This window comes from Macrobrachium rosenbergii, chromosome 3, assembly GCF_040412425.1.
Source record: "Macrobrachium rosenbergii isolate ZJJX-2024 chromosome 3, ASM4041242v1, whole genome shotgun sequence".
NCBI classification, from domain to species: Eukaryota; Metazoa; Arthropoda; class Malacostraca; order Decapoda; family Palaemonidae; genus Macrobrachium; species Macrobrachium rosenbergii.
The window spans coordinates 31,303,698-31,320,014 of NC_089743.1; the positions used below are offsets into that span (position 1 = coordinate 31,303,698).

The window sequence follows — 16,317 nt, forward strand, 5'->3', positions numbered from 1 at the left end:
CGAAAGGCAAAAGAGTAACAGAAATCGGAAACACTGTGAGAGCACTGTCTTTGGCAACGATCGTTGAGCAGCTGTCCAAAATCTAATTAGCGGGAAGCAATATCTATTGTGGCTAAACGTATTACCGAAGAATATATACAAAATTTGATGTAAACCAATAAATATGCGTTTGCACTGACACAAGTCTAAAAACATTCAGACACACGAAAGAACATACTGACGTGGTAATACATCCCACAAGATTATTCAAGGCACTCGCCAAAAATGATATTTCTTCATTCATCGAAAACGATACGTCATAAAAGCATAAGTTACGGTATATTTAAGCTAAAAGTTAATTATGCCTAACTAATTTACAAAAGCTTATAAAAAAGATCAATAAATAAATCAAGATACAAACACTACGTTCTGCAAATCACAATGTTATTACTGTCACTAGGAAGAAGAATATTTCCATTGTCTTAAAGAGTTAGTAGCAGTTAGCATAATTATTACAGTTTACTTATTAATCAATGTTAGTAGCAATTACTTTGCAAAATTACATATTTTAAAATGAATCACCTATAGCTCACAAATAAAACATAAGTACATAATTTGTCTTTCTACTTCAATAGAAGGATAACAAATGTTAGTAGCAATCAGCTTACACAAGCAGGTCACACAGGATAAATAGCCCCAGTAATGTATATATAAGTCAAAATATATTAGCTACCAAGTACGCTGAAGAGACCAACTGGTCATGTTAGTGCAAGAGCTAATATACATTTATATACATTATTTGGTTCTGAAGATTTGTGTTTATCCATTCCTTAATCACGTTAGTGATGGCATTCATGAAATGCCACTGTTAGCCTTCACCCTTTCAAAGCTCGACAGGAGCAACTTCCAAGGGGAATTTACCAGTATAAGGACAATCATCCTCGTCGCCTCCGTCGGGGCATTCTACCTTCCCGTCGCAGAAGCATGCGAAGGTTCGCCCATCTCTACACACATTGGGACCTTGGTCATCTGAACGACAGGTGGCTGAGGGAAAGCAATGACTTGACTTAGATTGGTCGTCTCTCGGTCACTCTGCTTTCAGGTCGATTATTAGTTCCTCTGTCCTACCTCTCCTATCCTCTTAATATTTTTTTTTTTTTTTTTTTTTGCATTCTATTGAACAAGTCAAGACACTGGTTCTTTTGCAGATTTCGGAAAGTCACGGCATCATATGTATAAAGTTGTACTGTGTGTTTATAAGATCAAAAATACATATGTGAGCTTCAACTGTTTCGCTTAAAAAGCAAATATGATACCTGAGAAAGCCATAAATCGCAAGAGAATACTTCGGTAAAAAAAGACGAGATGCTATAAAATTAAAGCGACTTGATGTAATGCAACTATAATCGATTCCGCATGTCTTAAAAATGGCAATGCTCATACCCACAGGACAAGACAAAAAACGCGCTTCATGGAAAGGGCATATGCATATGCAATCTGAGCTCAGACTCTTCAAAGCTATACTGAAAGGATTTTACAAAACTTTCGTCCTGAAAAAGATGTAATTAAAAAATTGAAAGCAACAAATATACTAAGACTGCCACTCCCGTACTACTTCTAATAAACAGCAATTACTTATTAAAAATAAGAATATTCTGAATTTCTTCTGTCAACGCAACCACACCTGAGAATAACACCCCGGCATAAGGCCAACGTTTCCGTGAGCTTTCCGAGAGATGCAAATGAAGAACAACAAGAATTTCACGTACAAAAAGAAAGCTAATCTAACGCATCAGAGCGTAACATTCCATTTAAGAAGTAATTCTCCGCTAGCACTAGATAGAATAGCATTCATAAAGATCATATGATGAAATGACCATGTAAATTTTCGAGAAATAATGTAAATGGGTAAATCGATCTTGGTAAATGAACTGAGTACATCTGAGAAACTGCAGAAAAATATTTAATTACGTGAACTGAGTTTAAAAAAGATTCAGATGACTGTAAATGGGAAAATTTGTAAATGATGACAACAAAGTGAGTATCCGCAACAAGAGCTATTCATAGAGCTGATTTTAGTTAAGGTAAATGTGCTTCATAGTGAAAACAAATTTAGATGTGCTGTATGACCAAAATTTTAAAAAACTGGTTAATAGAAATGATTCACCAAGGTCATTTTAGCATTTCAATCTTTTGTGTAAATAGACTATTTACACAGTATCTATACAAAAGGCTAAAAAATATAGTCATAATATACATAAACATTAATTTACTATATATATAATTTTATATATATATATATATATATATATATATATATATATATATATATATATATATATATATATATATATATATATATATATATATATATATATATATTTATTTATGCAGACTCCTAGAGCAGTATCACCTTGAAGATTATCTGAAAATGGGCAGAAGAGAGTGAGATAAGCACGAGAAAAATTATACACAGGAAAGGAATGCATTTTCCATAACATTCCAAACTAAAGAGCATATAAATCGAAATTTATGGTAGAAATCTTTAGAACAAAACTAAAAACGTACTAAAGCAGGTGCAATATATGTAAAGATATACATGCATACTCTGCACATTCACAATTTCACATATTGCTACCGTACGTAAATCCATGCACATGAACATATCTCGCATTCCTGCATGGTGAAGTTTAAACAAGACTGGCTGTGAGCTGACAGAAGATAACTACAACTAATGTCTAAGGAAAGTAGCCTTTTTTTCAGCTTTTAAAAGAGACAACATGTTTATGTACATATCTCATTTCATCTACTTTTTCAATCTCCAGAGCTGCGTTGCTCGTCCCACACGTCTATTGCAGTCAGGGTCTTCATTCAAGATGGCGACATTCACCTCCTTATACTTACCGATATTACCCCTTCATTCCGTAACCAGAAATTCTCCAGCAATGAAGTACGAAAAACAATGTCCTATATGATTTTTATTTTAGAACATTTTGACACCAAACCAAGTGAGAGAACAAAATTCTGCTATTCCTTGAACAATTCTTTTGTCATAAAGACGTTAATCCCTTACAACTGAAGTACAACTACAGTTCTCACGGTGTTACTCTTCCTTGTCTCTCTAAACAACGAACATACACTTAAGGTGATGTACATGATCAGTTCCGTTAGACATAATTGAGCAAAAAGTTCAGGAGTGTACACGTTTCCCTTAATCCTGCTCGGCGTTGCAAATATGGAGGGACACTATTAACTTAACAGAACAAAATACCAAACTGAAATAACAGCTAATAAAGAAAAATATCTACAATTTTTCTACCTTAGGAAAAATAATGAGAAATACCACACAGCAAAAGTTTTGGAAGCATTGTGACCTGATTCTACTGTTGATTTTCGCATCATTTATTATTTAGCTTTCTCTCTCCCTCTCTCTCTCAAAAAAGAAATTCTTCGAAAGTTTTCAAGCATTTAATGTCTTAACGAAACTACACAGTAAAACTTGTGAAACATTCACACAAAAGAAGCTCTAAGTTTTCCACTCAAAGCCTCAAGTCTGATTTTTCTTAAAGTTGGAATTAATGCAGAGAGATAAAGAGAACATTTCAACCAATAAGAAAACCACAGTCACAAGCAGTAAAATGTTGCATGTATCACTGATACATGCGTGTATACCACACATGTAGGACACAGGAGAAGATTACTGGATATAAAACTAAATTTGGTATAAAATAATGAAATTTTCAATTTTTATCCAAAAATAAATAGCTTAAAAAATCCAGGTTATTTCTATAAAAAAAAACAATTTTCAGCCTTATAATATACAGAATACATCTTTCCATTCGTTATCCAGGTCAGTCAAAGTAGTGGCGTCTCTTGTGGTGATTCTGGTTCTTCAAACCAATTTCTGTTAGTACTGTTATCCCCTCTGGAACTGATACTTACGCGGCGTGGGATCTGTGTAGGGCGAAGGGGAAGTGGGGCATCCCTCCTCGTCGGTGTTATCCATACAGTCGCGTCTTCCGTCGCATTTCTGATTGTTCGATAGACACCTAACGGCGTCGCACTGAAAGAATCCCTCCTCGCAATCTGCATCGATAATAACCATAACAAATAATGCGTCAGACTTTCTTTTCCTTTCTGCGTGAGAGGGAAGCTTCACTGGCTACTACATGGGATAAGAGGGGCGGGACGAAGGGACTATCCAAACTGGAAACTTGTGGACTGGCAGTCCATCCAATGACTTAACGTTTTCTCCAAGTGCGACAACAAGAAGAGTGAGTGATTTATCTGTACACAAAGATTCACATAACACTAAAACTCTCAAAGCGGTATTGAACGTATGGCAGAAATACGGATAGAATGAAGGGTAGTGTGAAGTATGCAGGTACGCCCTTTACCCACGCATCAGGCAGCATAAAGAGCACAATCTTGCTGTCTAACATTCACTCACACAGAAAATGTAAAAGCTGGATAACACCCAAATAAGCTCATGTCGACAATACCCACATAACAGACTGTAAGCTTTGGTGTTTTTCTTAAATACCCTTAAATTGCAGAGAAGAATAAGACACACAAGTAGAAATTCCCAAAAGCACCAAACACAGAAACTCCATGAATCCCCCACAGCAAGCGTCTTCACATGGGATACGATTCTCAAAAGGAATTACGACACCATAGCAATAAATACCTCTAACTGAGGTATCAATTACAAAAAACGTTCTTCTTCAAGAGCGTGACTCTCGTCAAATGTACATCACAAGATCTGTTTTTCATAGGCTTTTGCAAAACAAATTCCTTTCATACATAAGTGCATCTCAACTACAATAACCCTTTAAAAATGCCCTTTTTAAATAAAGTTAACTTTGCAAATTCCTCTTGCAAAATGAACTTTCCACACATATTTACCACAAAGGAATGTGCAAACTGATCTCTATTTACAAGGGCCACCTCTTCACAAAATCCTTTTTTACTCGAACAGCGATGCAAAATGTCGTGAAGTGGAGTGAAAGAATCGGAAAACTTCTGAAATGACAATTGTGTTCATATAATTCAGCTCACAGTCATACGAACTTTCCGTATACTCCTTATCACACTGGTGTCGTATTTCCCCTTGATAATCTGCAGTCTAGAAAATGCACTGCACAAATAAAAGGCACTAAGAAATTTCTATTATGAACTCCAAAATGAGTAAATTCTTATTTTTATAATAAATATAACCTAGGCCCATGTGACAGTAAACATCACTGACTTTTTTTTTCTGATAGAGAGGATAATGGAAATATTTTCCTATTACATACAACGTGACCCAAATGACAATAAACATGTTCACAGTATGTCAATTAACATCTTTTTCTGATACGAAGAACAATGAAGATACACTTTATCCAAAACAGGTAAATACAAATCCAGCGTATTTGCTTCATGATACACTCACAATAGAAGGACCAAGATTTACGATAAGAGAAACTACATGAACAATAATTTCTTAAAAGGTAGTTTTTAATCGAAATAATTTTCACATGTGCGTCAGCACTGCAATATATATAACTCAGTGAATGAATACACAAAAATTCTCCTTAGAACTGAATAGTGGATTAATTTTGATAATGAATTGTATTTATCCTGAATTTCATCTCCAATTGATACAAACTGTTTATATATATAATCTCGTTTATGCGAAACCACAACGAGGGGCAATTCCAGACAAGCATAAACAAACGTTCTTCTGCTTTGCTTCAATGAAAATTTAATTAGCTTCCGTTTGTATTTTTCAAAGTTGCTCTTTTCACAAAAAAAAAAAAAATAAAAAAAATTGGATGGAAGCTGTTACAGTACTGTCTATAATAACCAATATAAAATGGAGAGGGAAGACGTCAGTTACCAATAAAATATTTGGCGTTTGCTGTAATGAGACACGACTGAGGAAAATAATAATAATAATAATAACAATAATAATAATAATAATAATAATAATAATAATAATAATAATAATAATAATAATAATAAAAAATTTTAAAAGAACGTTTTACAAATGCTAATATTTTTTAATAAACTTAAAAGAACATTTTACAATCATGAAGACATTAATATTAAATAATATATCACAAACATGCAATGACAACGTCACAGTAAAACAACCAAAACAAAAAACCTTTTGCTGACCTCAAAGAAAAGATAGTGATTATTCTATAATAAAAGAGCTCACGCAAAGACTCACAGTGTGTGCCAAGCCGCTTAATCAAGCTACATTTAGCTTGTCAAAACTGGCCTATTTTCACTTATCAATACAATTTTCTAATCACCGACATCGCTTTAGCTGATAATATATTCAATTAGGTGAGAGGGTTGGTTAGAAGGATTAGCATTAGCAACATAAGATAAAATATCATGCACTGTTTCACAGCAGACACTATATTTCCAAAAGCATTTGGATAGAACCCTTAGTACAGCCTTGACTGAAAAGCATATTTCATTTTTGACACTTCCATCTTCTAGTTTGAATGAACAACCCAGCTATGGAGATAGGATGAAATCTCCTCTTTGAGGTCAGTATTCTCAAGCAGTAAACTCTAATTCTAACCACATTCTAAAAAGTACATGTTCAAGATGACATACAGCGGGCTACATAAAGCACATACAAAAAGCTAAAGAATTTGAAACAGGTCTCATACAAGTCTAGACCCAACTAAAGGTACTACTCACTAAGCCTAGAACTCTTTGTCAACCCAGTGTTGCAAGCAATGTTATCAGTATTCAAAATAAGTAGTACAAAATAAACACATCCTTCAATTTTGTCAAATATACACTAAAAATGAAACAGTATATCATTACCTTCACTCGTAAACTCCAAATAATAACAGTGAGCACGGTGCAAATTTTCAACCAATATGAGAATTTTTGATAACACGTCAATTCAGTACTAAACCAAAGCTGCCCCAAATACCCGAGTTTTAAAGTAAGCGTTAAAAGCTTAACTGCAGAACAAATACGTCTAAACGGTGCAATACACAAATGTGCAGTATATGTAAATGTAGTGTACAGACTTCATTTATAATATAATAAAATCTTGGTGAGCTTATAATTCAGGTTTCCATTTGCCTTATTTTTAAAATGCTTGAAGACATATTTCGCAGGGGAGGGTTTTCGACCATGGGCCAAGAGTAAAAAACAAGAGACAGTGATATAAGACAATGAAACAGAACAGTGGAAGTCATAAAACGATAAGCTATATTCACTGCAGGAACATAAATGGACTGAAAGAAATTAAAAAAAAAATGAATATAATTGAAAATGGCTCAAAAGAGCCACCTTTCCTATTAAAAACAAATCTCATTTTTTCTGGAATGTGACAGACTATAGATTTAAAGTGGAAAGGGTTTAACATAAAATATCTGTGAGGCTGCGCAAAAAGTTCGGAGGATAAATGGGATACAAGAAAAGAAGAGAGGAAGAAGAGAGGTAGAAGAGGTATCGACAAGAAGTGGGTATTATTATCAGGATAAAAACGGAAGACGTTCACTTTGAAATGATTTCCAGGGCTAGAGGACACCGCTTTCCCTTCTAGAAAACAGTATATACTTAATCGTAACAGAAGGGTTAAAAGAGAACCCGAAAGCGGAAAGGAAGCTAGAACCTAATGAGCTGGCAGTGTCGCCTAGCAGCCAAATGAGAAAGATGAAATTTGAGGAAATAATTAATTACGGAAGATTAATGAAAGAAATGAGAACAGGACCAAGAATGTACGCAAAGTGAAACATGACGAATTAAGTAAGTCAAAATCCGTATGCACAGAAAGGAATCAACTGATACTAAAATAGGATAAAATCACGCAAATGACCTTAAAAACACTAAGCATAAAATTATATTTCACATCAGGAAAACAATGTTAAACAAGCATAAAACTTTTCTCAAACTGTAGTTAACATTACGAAGCAGTAAACCATATTCAGAGACTATTATTAGAAAAAAACTAGACTTTTTTAATCTAAAAGTAAAAGGAAGCACAGCCGAAGCTTCTCTCAGCCACACGTACCACATGCTTCTTCGTCGTCTCCTTGAGGGCAATCTATCTGAGAATCGCAACGCTGATCTCGACAAATGACGTAACCATCGACGCAAGTGAATTGGTCGTCCCCAGGGCAACCACCACCATCGTCTGGTTTTGAGAATATTGAGGCCATGCAAATTCAGTATTTATAAATACACAGAGGCAGAGAGAATGTGCTCACATCAACGTTAGGGTTAAAAAGAATGTAGTTCTGAAAAGGTTTAAAAATTCATGCCTGGAAAAGAATACAGGCAGTTGAGGCTTTTATGAGCGACATGACACGCAAAATGTTTTGTGTTTCTGTGTGCATGAATGTAGTCATCCCAAGTTGGCTAACACAGTACAAATCCTAATATTAATTGTATGTTTAGTTATAACAGCGCTGATAGTATCAGTCAACACTTACTTGCTTCAAAACTGAATTCTAACAATATCACGTGTCTTCTAGACTAGAGGATCACATAGGCTATTACGTATACCACTATTTAGCAGAAACTTGACTTCCCTACAAGGGTGCTGAAACTTTACTTCCCTACAAGAGTTTATGTTAATCTGCTCGATTTGTCCTCCAAACATATGCTACCCGTCATATTCAAGGCTTTACTGTTAATTCAGTGAGAGTAAATGACCATGCTCAGCACTGAAAGGCACTTGTTCATTAATCATTAAAACTAACTTGAAAAGAATACGATGAAATAAAGTACTGTAATCTAACCGCAGCGTAATTTTTACGCCCAAAAAAGTCGTATCTAAATCCAATGAACAAATGCATACAAAAGAAAAACATAAAACAAGATAAAGACCAATATGGTTCATTGATTTATATTTTATTTTCAGATAATTTCCACTGCCAATTATCTATCAACAACACGTACGGACGAAAATCATCCAAAACATTATAATTGTATGAAAATGGTATTTCTTTATACATCTCTGAAAGGCATTTTTTTTTCTCTAACACTCCTATAACGCTAACATCACTTTGTGCACCAAATCACTGTTGACGCTACCTACGGTATACTTGACACTTTTCACTAATCTGACCGTGGGGTTCTCTCTATTTCTACTTCCACGCAGGCAAATCAACGTCTACTCAGGTACTTCCAACATCCAATTACGCATACTACCGTTTAGGTTTACTTTCTTTTTCATTTTGCAGACCTCCAAATATTCTAAGCACTGTCTGTGCGTGCGTGCTTTCATTTCCACATCATAACCTAGACCTGAAAACCCAGTTCCTATACATACTGCCTGAACCAAAATGACGTCCACTTGTTATCTTTGTGCCGCCTTTTTGGGAGGCAGTGTGTCAGTTTAGTTGATACTAAAATGTGTGAACTAGATAAAACTGTTTCTAATACCTGCCTTAAAATAAAAAAAAATATTAAGATTAGAAGTAGTGTATAATGCAATGTTAAGTGAAGCAAATAAGTTATAAATTATTACATTACGTAAAAATGCTTATAAATGCATAAATAGACATGCAACATATCATAAATATTCCAGTTGCAAAAAAATTGAGAATGTGACAACTGATATAGCAATAAAATCAAGATAAGGATAACAGTCTACTTTCAAATGCAATTAGCCTTTCTACGCTCTACAACAGTCTACATCAAACCAATGCTGAAAGTTTAAAATAAAAAAAAAAGCAATATTCAGTTACTGCTTTCTGGTTTATAAGGAGAATAAATTTAGTAGAGGAGAATGCAAAATCAACAGAAAATGAAGGAAAATCTAAATTACAATTTCCGCAAATATAGGAGCGAGAACACAGTGAAAACTAAAAAATATAAGTACTTGGTGAGTGAAAAATGTCTTTTCCCATAAACAGCACGATGGTAATTATATATTACAGTAGCGTAAATAATATAGGAAATGAATAATAATATGGAATGGATACGTGGTCTTCCCCGTTGATAAGGCTTTCACAGAGAAATCAGAAACAGGAAATGTTTATAAATGATTAACATTGTAGAGAGAAGCATATTCTTTTACACCCAAATATAAAGCATAGCATCTCCTGTCATCATTAATATTTAATAATGCAATTAACCAAATTAGTTTAAGCTTCATAATTATATTTAAATATACAAGTATACAAACATCCACCATTATACATAAATAGCAATACATGTATACATAGCTGCAAAAACATAATACTAAAAACATAATACTATACCTGCTTTATTATGAGCAGACGGAAGACTCAAAATAAATAAAAAAATTAAATATATAACTAAAAGAGAGAGAGAGACAGGCTGGCTGGAACTGCCTTCACCATTCATGAAATGGTTACGGATACATTACTATCCTTCGCTTCGAGTTGTGTTTCAAGCTCAAAAATATTTACTGTTAACTTCCAGTGTCTCTCATCATTGATACCATCTAGCCTCTTCATTATGGCCATCCATTTCTAGAAGCGATACTAACATTACATCTGATGTAGAAAATATATGAGGTTTAATTTTCAGTTACGAATATACAATACAGTATATATATATATATATATATATATATATATATATATATATATATATATATATATATATATATATATATATATATATATATATATATATATATATATATATATATATATATATATATATATTATATATATATATATATATATATATATATATATATATATATATATATATATATATATATAATATTTATCATTCGACAAGGCACAGAATAGACTATGTTATTTTACTAACTTGCCGTTAAGAAGGGAAAAGAAAGGGTACCCATACCCTAATATCCACAAAAGAGTATGAATCTCAAATTGGAAAGCAAGTAACATCTATACTACTACGCCCAACAGCTCAACTGCCAATTCACCTTTTAATATTACCTCACCCAATGAGCAGTGACTAAATCAATATTTATAAGTAGTCAGGACAATATAAGCAAAGTAAAAGAGAGGAAATGTTTAGTGTTATACCGTTAGTGGGAGCATGGCGAAAAGAGTGTAAATATCAATATTTGTTATATAAATTTTGTAAAAAAAAAAAGGTTATTGTATTTTAGTAGGTAGTAGTTAAAAAGAAGCAGCACTAGGCCTCAGAAAAGGCTGGTTACGAAAAGTGAGAGAGATGAAGAACAGCAGAAGGCTGATGATTCAGAAAAGAACATGGTTAAGGTAAGAGGAGAAGGCAACCTTTCAGCAAACATACCACAAAATTTCTCGTCATCTCCCAGGAGGCAATCTATCTTTCTATCGCACAGCTGCACACCACAAATGATGGTTCCGTCCATGCATGTGTACTGGTCGTCGCCACGACAACCACCCACTTGAATTTACAATAAGGCCATGCAGGATAAAAGAAAAAAATCTATGCACTGTTTAGTACTGTATATATACTAAGTTTAATGTCTAAGCACTGAATGCAAAGTCATGCTTGCAGCAGCATTAAAACACCTACAGTGTCAGTACTGAAACATCTAAATGCGGGTAGATGCAAAGTCCTTGAAATATGAAGCATTGTATGCATTCTTTGTATAAGCTGAGACCAGAAACTATACTACGAGGCTTGTGTCGCATGGCTTTCGCGACCATATCCACTGGCAAGGTAAGCTGCACAAAACAATTTTGTCAAGAATTGCCTTAGCGATGATATTACGTTTTAAATGCTCCAGCCTTGAAAGAAAGCCAGCAATTGTACACCCGATTTAACTAAGCCAGCAAAGTGCTTTATAACATGAGGGATGCAGTATTATACGGGTACTCTTCTTACTACCACTATTTTACAAAAAAAGGAAAACCTTCCCAATACACTTGAGAAACCTGAAGACTACTGTGAATAAATTTAAATGCTCGACAGAGTGCAAAAAATTTGGAAAATATAGGCTGGGTACAAATAAGTGAAGAGTTACAAAAAGAACCGATAAGAAAAGAGCTGCGATTGCAAAGGTGATGATTACCTTTTCTAATATTTAAATTATCCTACATTTAAAAAACCATAGTGTCCACACCGAATAATATATGTGAAGAAGAAAGTGTGGTGGTGATGGGAATCATGTGAGCAAAACACTATCATGTCTCTTCTTTAGCGACAAACATAAGATATTTCAAAGCAGCTTTTGTGAAACCGAACTGCAATGACAACAAGTGAATAGACACAGACATTAACACACACAGCATGACTCGCACAAAACAACACAAAACACGACTGTGTTGGTAAACAAACCAAAATTTCTTTATAGGTTTACATACATTAATCAAAATTGTCAACTTACAACCCTCTCTGTACAGACAAAACACTAATAATCAACAAATGTGCCTTATTACATAAAATTGGCAAGTTTGGCAGAAAATCAAAAGTAATACACATCAATACAAATACAGGCATTATCTATATATATATATATATATATATATATATATATATATATATATATATATATATATATATATATATATATATATATAAACTATAAACATAAACACCAAATCCACTAACACACAGTTAAATTTAATCTAGAATATGTTCAATACCATAAAAAAAATATTTACTAATGACAAAAACTGGCCAGGTTTGTGTTCAGAATGACGACGTTATATAATTTCGAAAGTAAGATGATTCTTTCTCGAATAAGTCGACTGCTTTATTTTACCTTATGATTATCGTCATTATTCGTCAGTTTGACTAGATACTGTACTGTACTAAGCTTTTCTCAAAGGTCTCACACAGAAGAGGTGGCTGCTAATGAAACTAAACGTTGGCCATTTATCACATTAAAAAATGCTCGTTTCATCTAAAAAAAAGGTTGGTTTATTTGCATTAGTGTCTTTTACTTTCTTTGGTCTTGAATACAATTATATCATTAACCTTCCCTAAGTACACATAGGTCTGAAATTGATTAAGTTTTTGTTATTTTTTTTCCATTATAATAAACATCATTTAAGTACCAAGAAACCTTTTTTCCAAAATCACTGTTACTCATCCAGTTTTTTACAATGCTTCATAATACTGACAACAGTAAAATATTATATCATGATCAGTACAAAAGGACAATAAAATTAATACGAATTATTACGAGACCAATGGCCAACTAACAGAAGTGACATCAACAAAACAGGGTGACTGGGGAAAACCACGAAAACAATCTTGTTAGACTATTTCAGGAACTACCACTAACACCTTTTCTGGAAACTGGTTTCCCTAATTTACAAGTACATTTGTATCTACGAAAAGATAATTTCTGGCAATCTCATGACGATTTTATTTTCCACTTTTTATATCAGTATATCCTTAACCTTGCTACTTGTTTCATCTGCACTGAAATGAAGCAAACTTCCAAAAGATAAAATGCTCTTAGATGAAGTTCTGGGTCCCTCAAATAAACAACCACATGCACTACTTGTGTGAGTGCTCCTTACTTGAAAGGACCCCTCTGAAAAGCGAGTTGTGCGAGTGCTCCTTCCAATGAACTAGCTATACAACTCATCAGATTAACTACTTATATAGGGACTCCTCAGTTCAACTACCACAGGGGGATTCCTCAGATTAACTACTTATATGAGGACTCCTCAGTTCAACTATCATAGGGGATTCTTCAGATTAACAACTTATATGAGGACTCCCCACTTCAACTATCATAGGGGATTCCTCATATTAACTACGTATATAAGGACTCCTCAGTTCAACTATCATAGGGGATTCCTCAGATTAACGACAAATATGGGGAGTCCTCAGCCCAACTATCATGGGGGATTCCTCAGATAAACTACTTATATGGGGACTCCTCAGTTCAACTATCATGGGGGATTCCTCAGATTAACTACTTATATGGGGACTCCTCAGTTCAACTATAATGAAGGGATTCCTCTGAATAACCACTTATGTGGGGACTCCTCAGTTCAATTATAATGAGGGGGATTCCTCTGAATAACTACTTATATGGGGACTCCTCAGTTCAAATATCATGAGGGGATTCCTCTTAATAACTACTCATAAGGGGACTCCTCAGTTCAACTATCATGAGGGGATTCCTCTGAATAACTATTCATATGGGGACTCCTCAGTTCAACTATCATGAGGGGATTCCTCTGAATAACTACTCATATGGGAACTCCTCAGTTCTACTATCATGAGGGGATTCCTCTGAATAACTACTCATATGGGGAATCCTCAGTTCAACTATCATGAGGGGATTTCTCTGAATAACTACTCATATGGGGACTCCTCAGTTCAACTACCATGAGGAGATTCCTCTGAATAACTACTTACATGGGGACTCCTCAGTTCAACTATAATGAGGGGGATTCCTCTGAATAACTACTTATTTGGGGACTCCTCAGTTCAACTATCACAAGGGTATTTTTCAGATAAACTACTTATATGGGGACTCATCAATTCAACTATCACAGGCGGATTCTTCAGAATAACTACTTATATGGGGACTCGTCAGTTCAACTATCATGGAGGATTCCTCAGACTTATAACTTATATGGGGACTCCTCAGTTCAACTATCATAAGGGATTCCTCAGATTAATGACAAATATGGGGAATCCTCAGTTCAACTATCATGAGGATTCCTCAGATTAATGACGACATATATGGGGAATCCTCAGTTCAACTATCATGGGAGATTCCTCAGATTAACTACTTATATGGAGACTGCTCATTTCCACTATCATGGGGACTCCTCAGTTCCACTATCATAAGAGGATTCCTCTTATTAACTACTTATATGGTGACTCCTCAGTTCTACTTTCATATGGGGATTCCCCAGACTAACTACTTATATGGGGACTCCTTAGTTCAAATATCATGGGGGATTCCTCAGATTAACTACTTATATGGGGACTCCTCAGTTCAACTATCATGGGGGATTCCTCAGATTAACTACTTATATGGGGACTCCTTAGTTCAAATATCATGGGGGATTCCTCAGATTAACTACTTATATGGGGATTCCTTAGTTCCAGTATCATGGGGAGATTCCTCAGATTAACTACTTATATGGGGATTCCTTAGTTCCAATATCATGGGGAGATTCCTCAGATTAACTCTTTATATGGGGAATCCTCATTTCAACTATCATGGGGGATTCTTCAGATTGACTACTTATATGGGGACTCCTCAGTTCCACTATCATAAGGGGATTTCTTAGATTATCTACTTATATGGGGACTCCTCAGTTCAACTGTCATAAGGGGATTCCTCAGAATAACTACTTACAAGAGGAATCCTCAGTTCACCTATCATGGGGGAAGTTCAGAGGAACTACTTACATGGGGTATCCTCAATTCAACTATCATGGGGAATTCCTCAGATTAACTACTTATATAGGGACTCCCCAGTTCAACTATCATGAGGGGATTCCTCTGAATAACTACTTATATGGGGACTCCTCAGTTCTACTATCATGAGGGGATTCCTCTGAATAACTACTTATATGGGGACTCCTCAGTACAACTATCATGAGGGATTCCTCTGAATAACTACTTACATGGGGGGACTCCTCAGTTCGACTATCATGAGGGGACTCCTCTGAATAACTACTTATATGGGGACTCCTCAGTTCAACAATCATGAGGGGACGCCTCTGAATAACTACTTATATGGGGACTCCTCAGTTCAACTATAATGAGGGGATTCCTCTGAATAACTACTTATATGGGGACTCCTCAGTTCTAATATCATAAGGGGATTCCTCAGACTACCTTGTTACGTGGGACTCCTCAGTTTAACTAGTTATGTAATGAGAAGCTTCGATGACTCACAAAAAACACCCAGCACCTCTTCATTTCTCATTAATATGAATAAATTGCTTTTTTAAATTATAAAATTCATAATACAATCATGACATAATATCAACTGGCAAAACATTATATACGAGGATAACTGAAAAATATCATTATCCATCCTGTGTACATCATTATCACAAAACTATTTCATGTGGACAAAATCATAATTACATAAAACTTTTCCACAAAGACAATATCAACAATCAAATGAGCACAAAAAGACCCACTGTTTGTTTACTGTATTTATCTCAGTACCCGGTACAAAATCACACATGAGAAATGAACACCAATACCTTCTTATACTTAAAAGGAAAAATTGGAAAAATTAAATTACTCAAGCATCCGAATAGTACAAATGCAGATTACGCAGACTTATGAGTCAGACGATATTAAAATGACATACATACAATCATATATATATATATATATATATATATATATATATATATATATATATATATATATATATATATATATATATATATATATATATATATATATATATATATATATGTAATGTGTACAGGA

General features: G+C 34.4%; 1 protein-coding gene across 1 annotated transcript in view; it reads right to left on the reverse strand.

Moving 5' to 3' along the window:
- The window catches only part of trol (terribly reduced optic lobes), a 1,293,721-nt gene that overhangs the window by 786,827 nt on the left and 490,577 nt on the right, over window positions 1-16,317 (reverse strand). The window contains exons 8-10 of the mRNA XM_067129897.1: window positions 8,012-8,134; window positions 3,922-4,065; window positions 901-1,023 (exon numbers count right to left, since the gene is read on the reverse strand). Coding sequence (XP_066985998.1) covers window positions 901-1,023; window positions 3,922-4,065; window positions 8,012-8,134 — 390 coding nt within the window. The remainder of the gene's footprint in view (window positions 1-900; window positions 1,024-3,921; window positions 4,066-8,011; window positions 8,135-16,317) is intronic.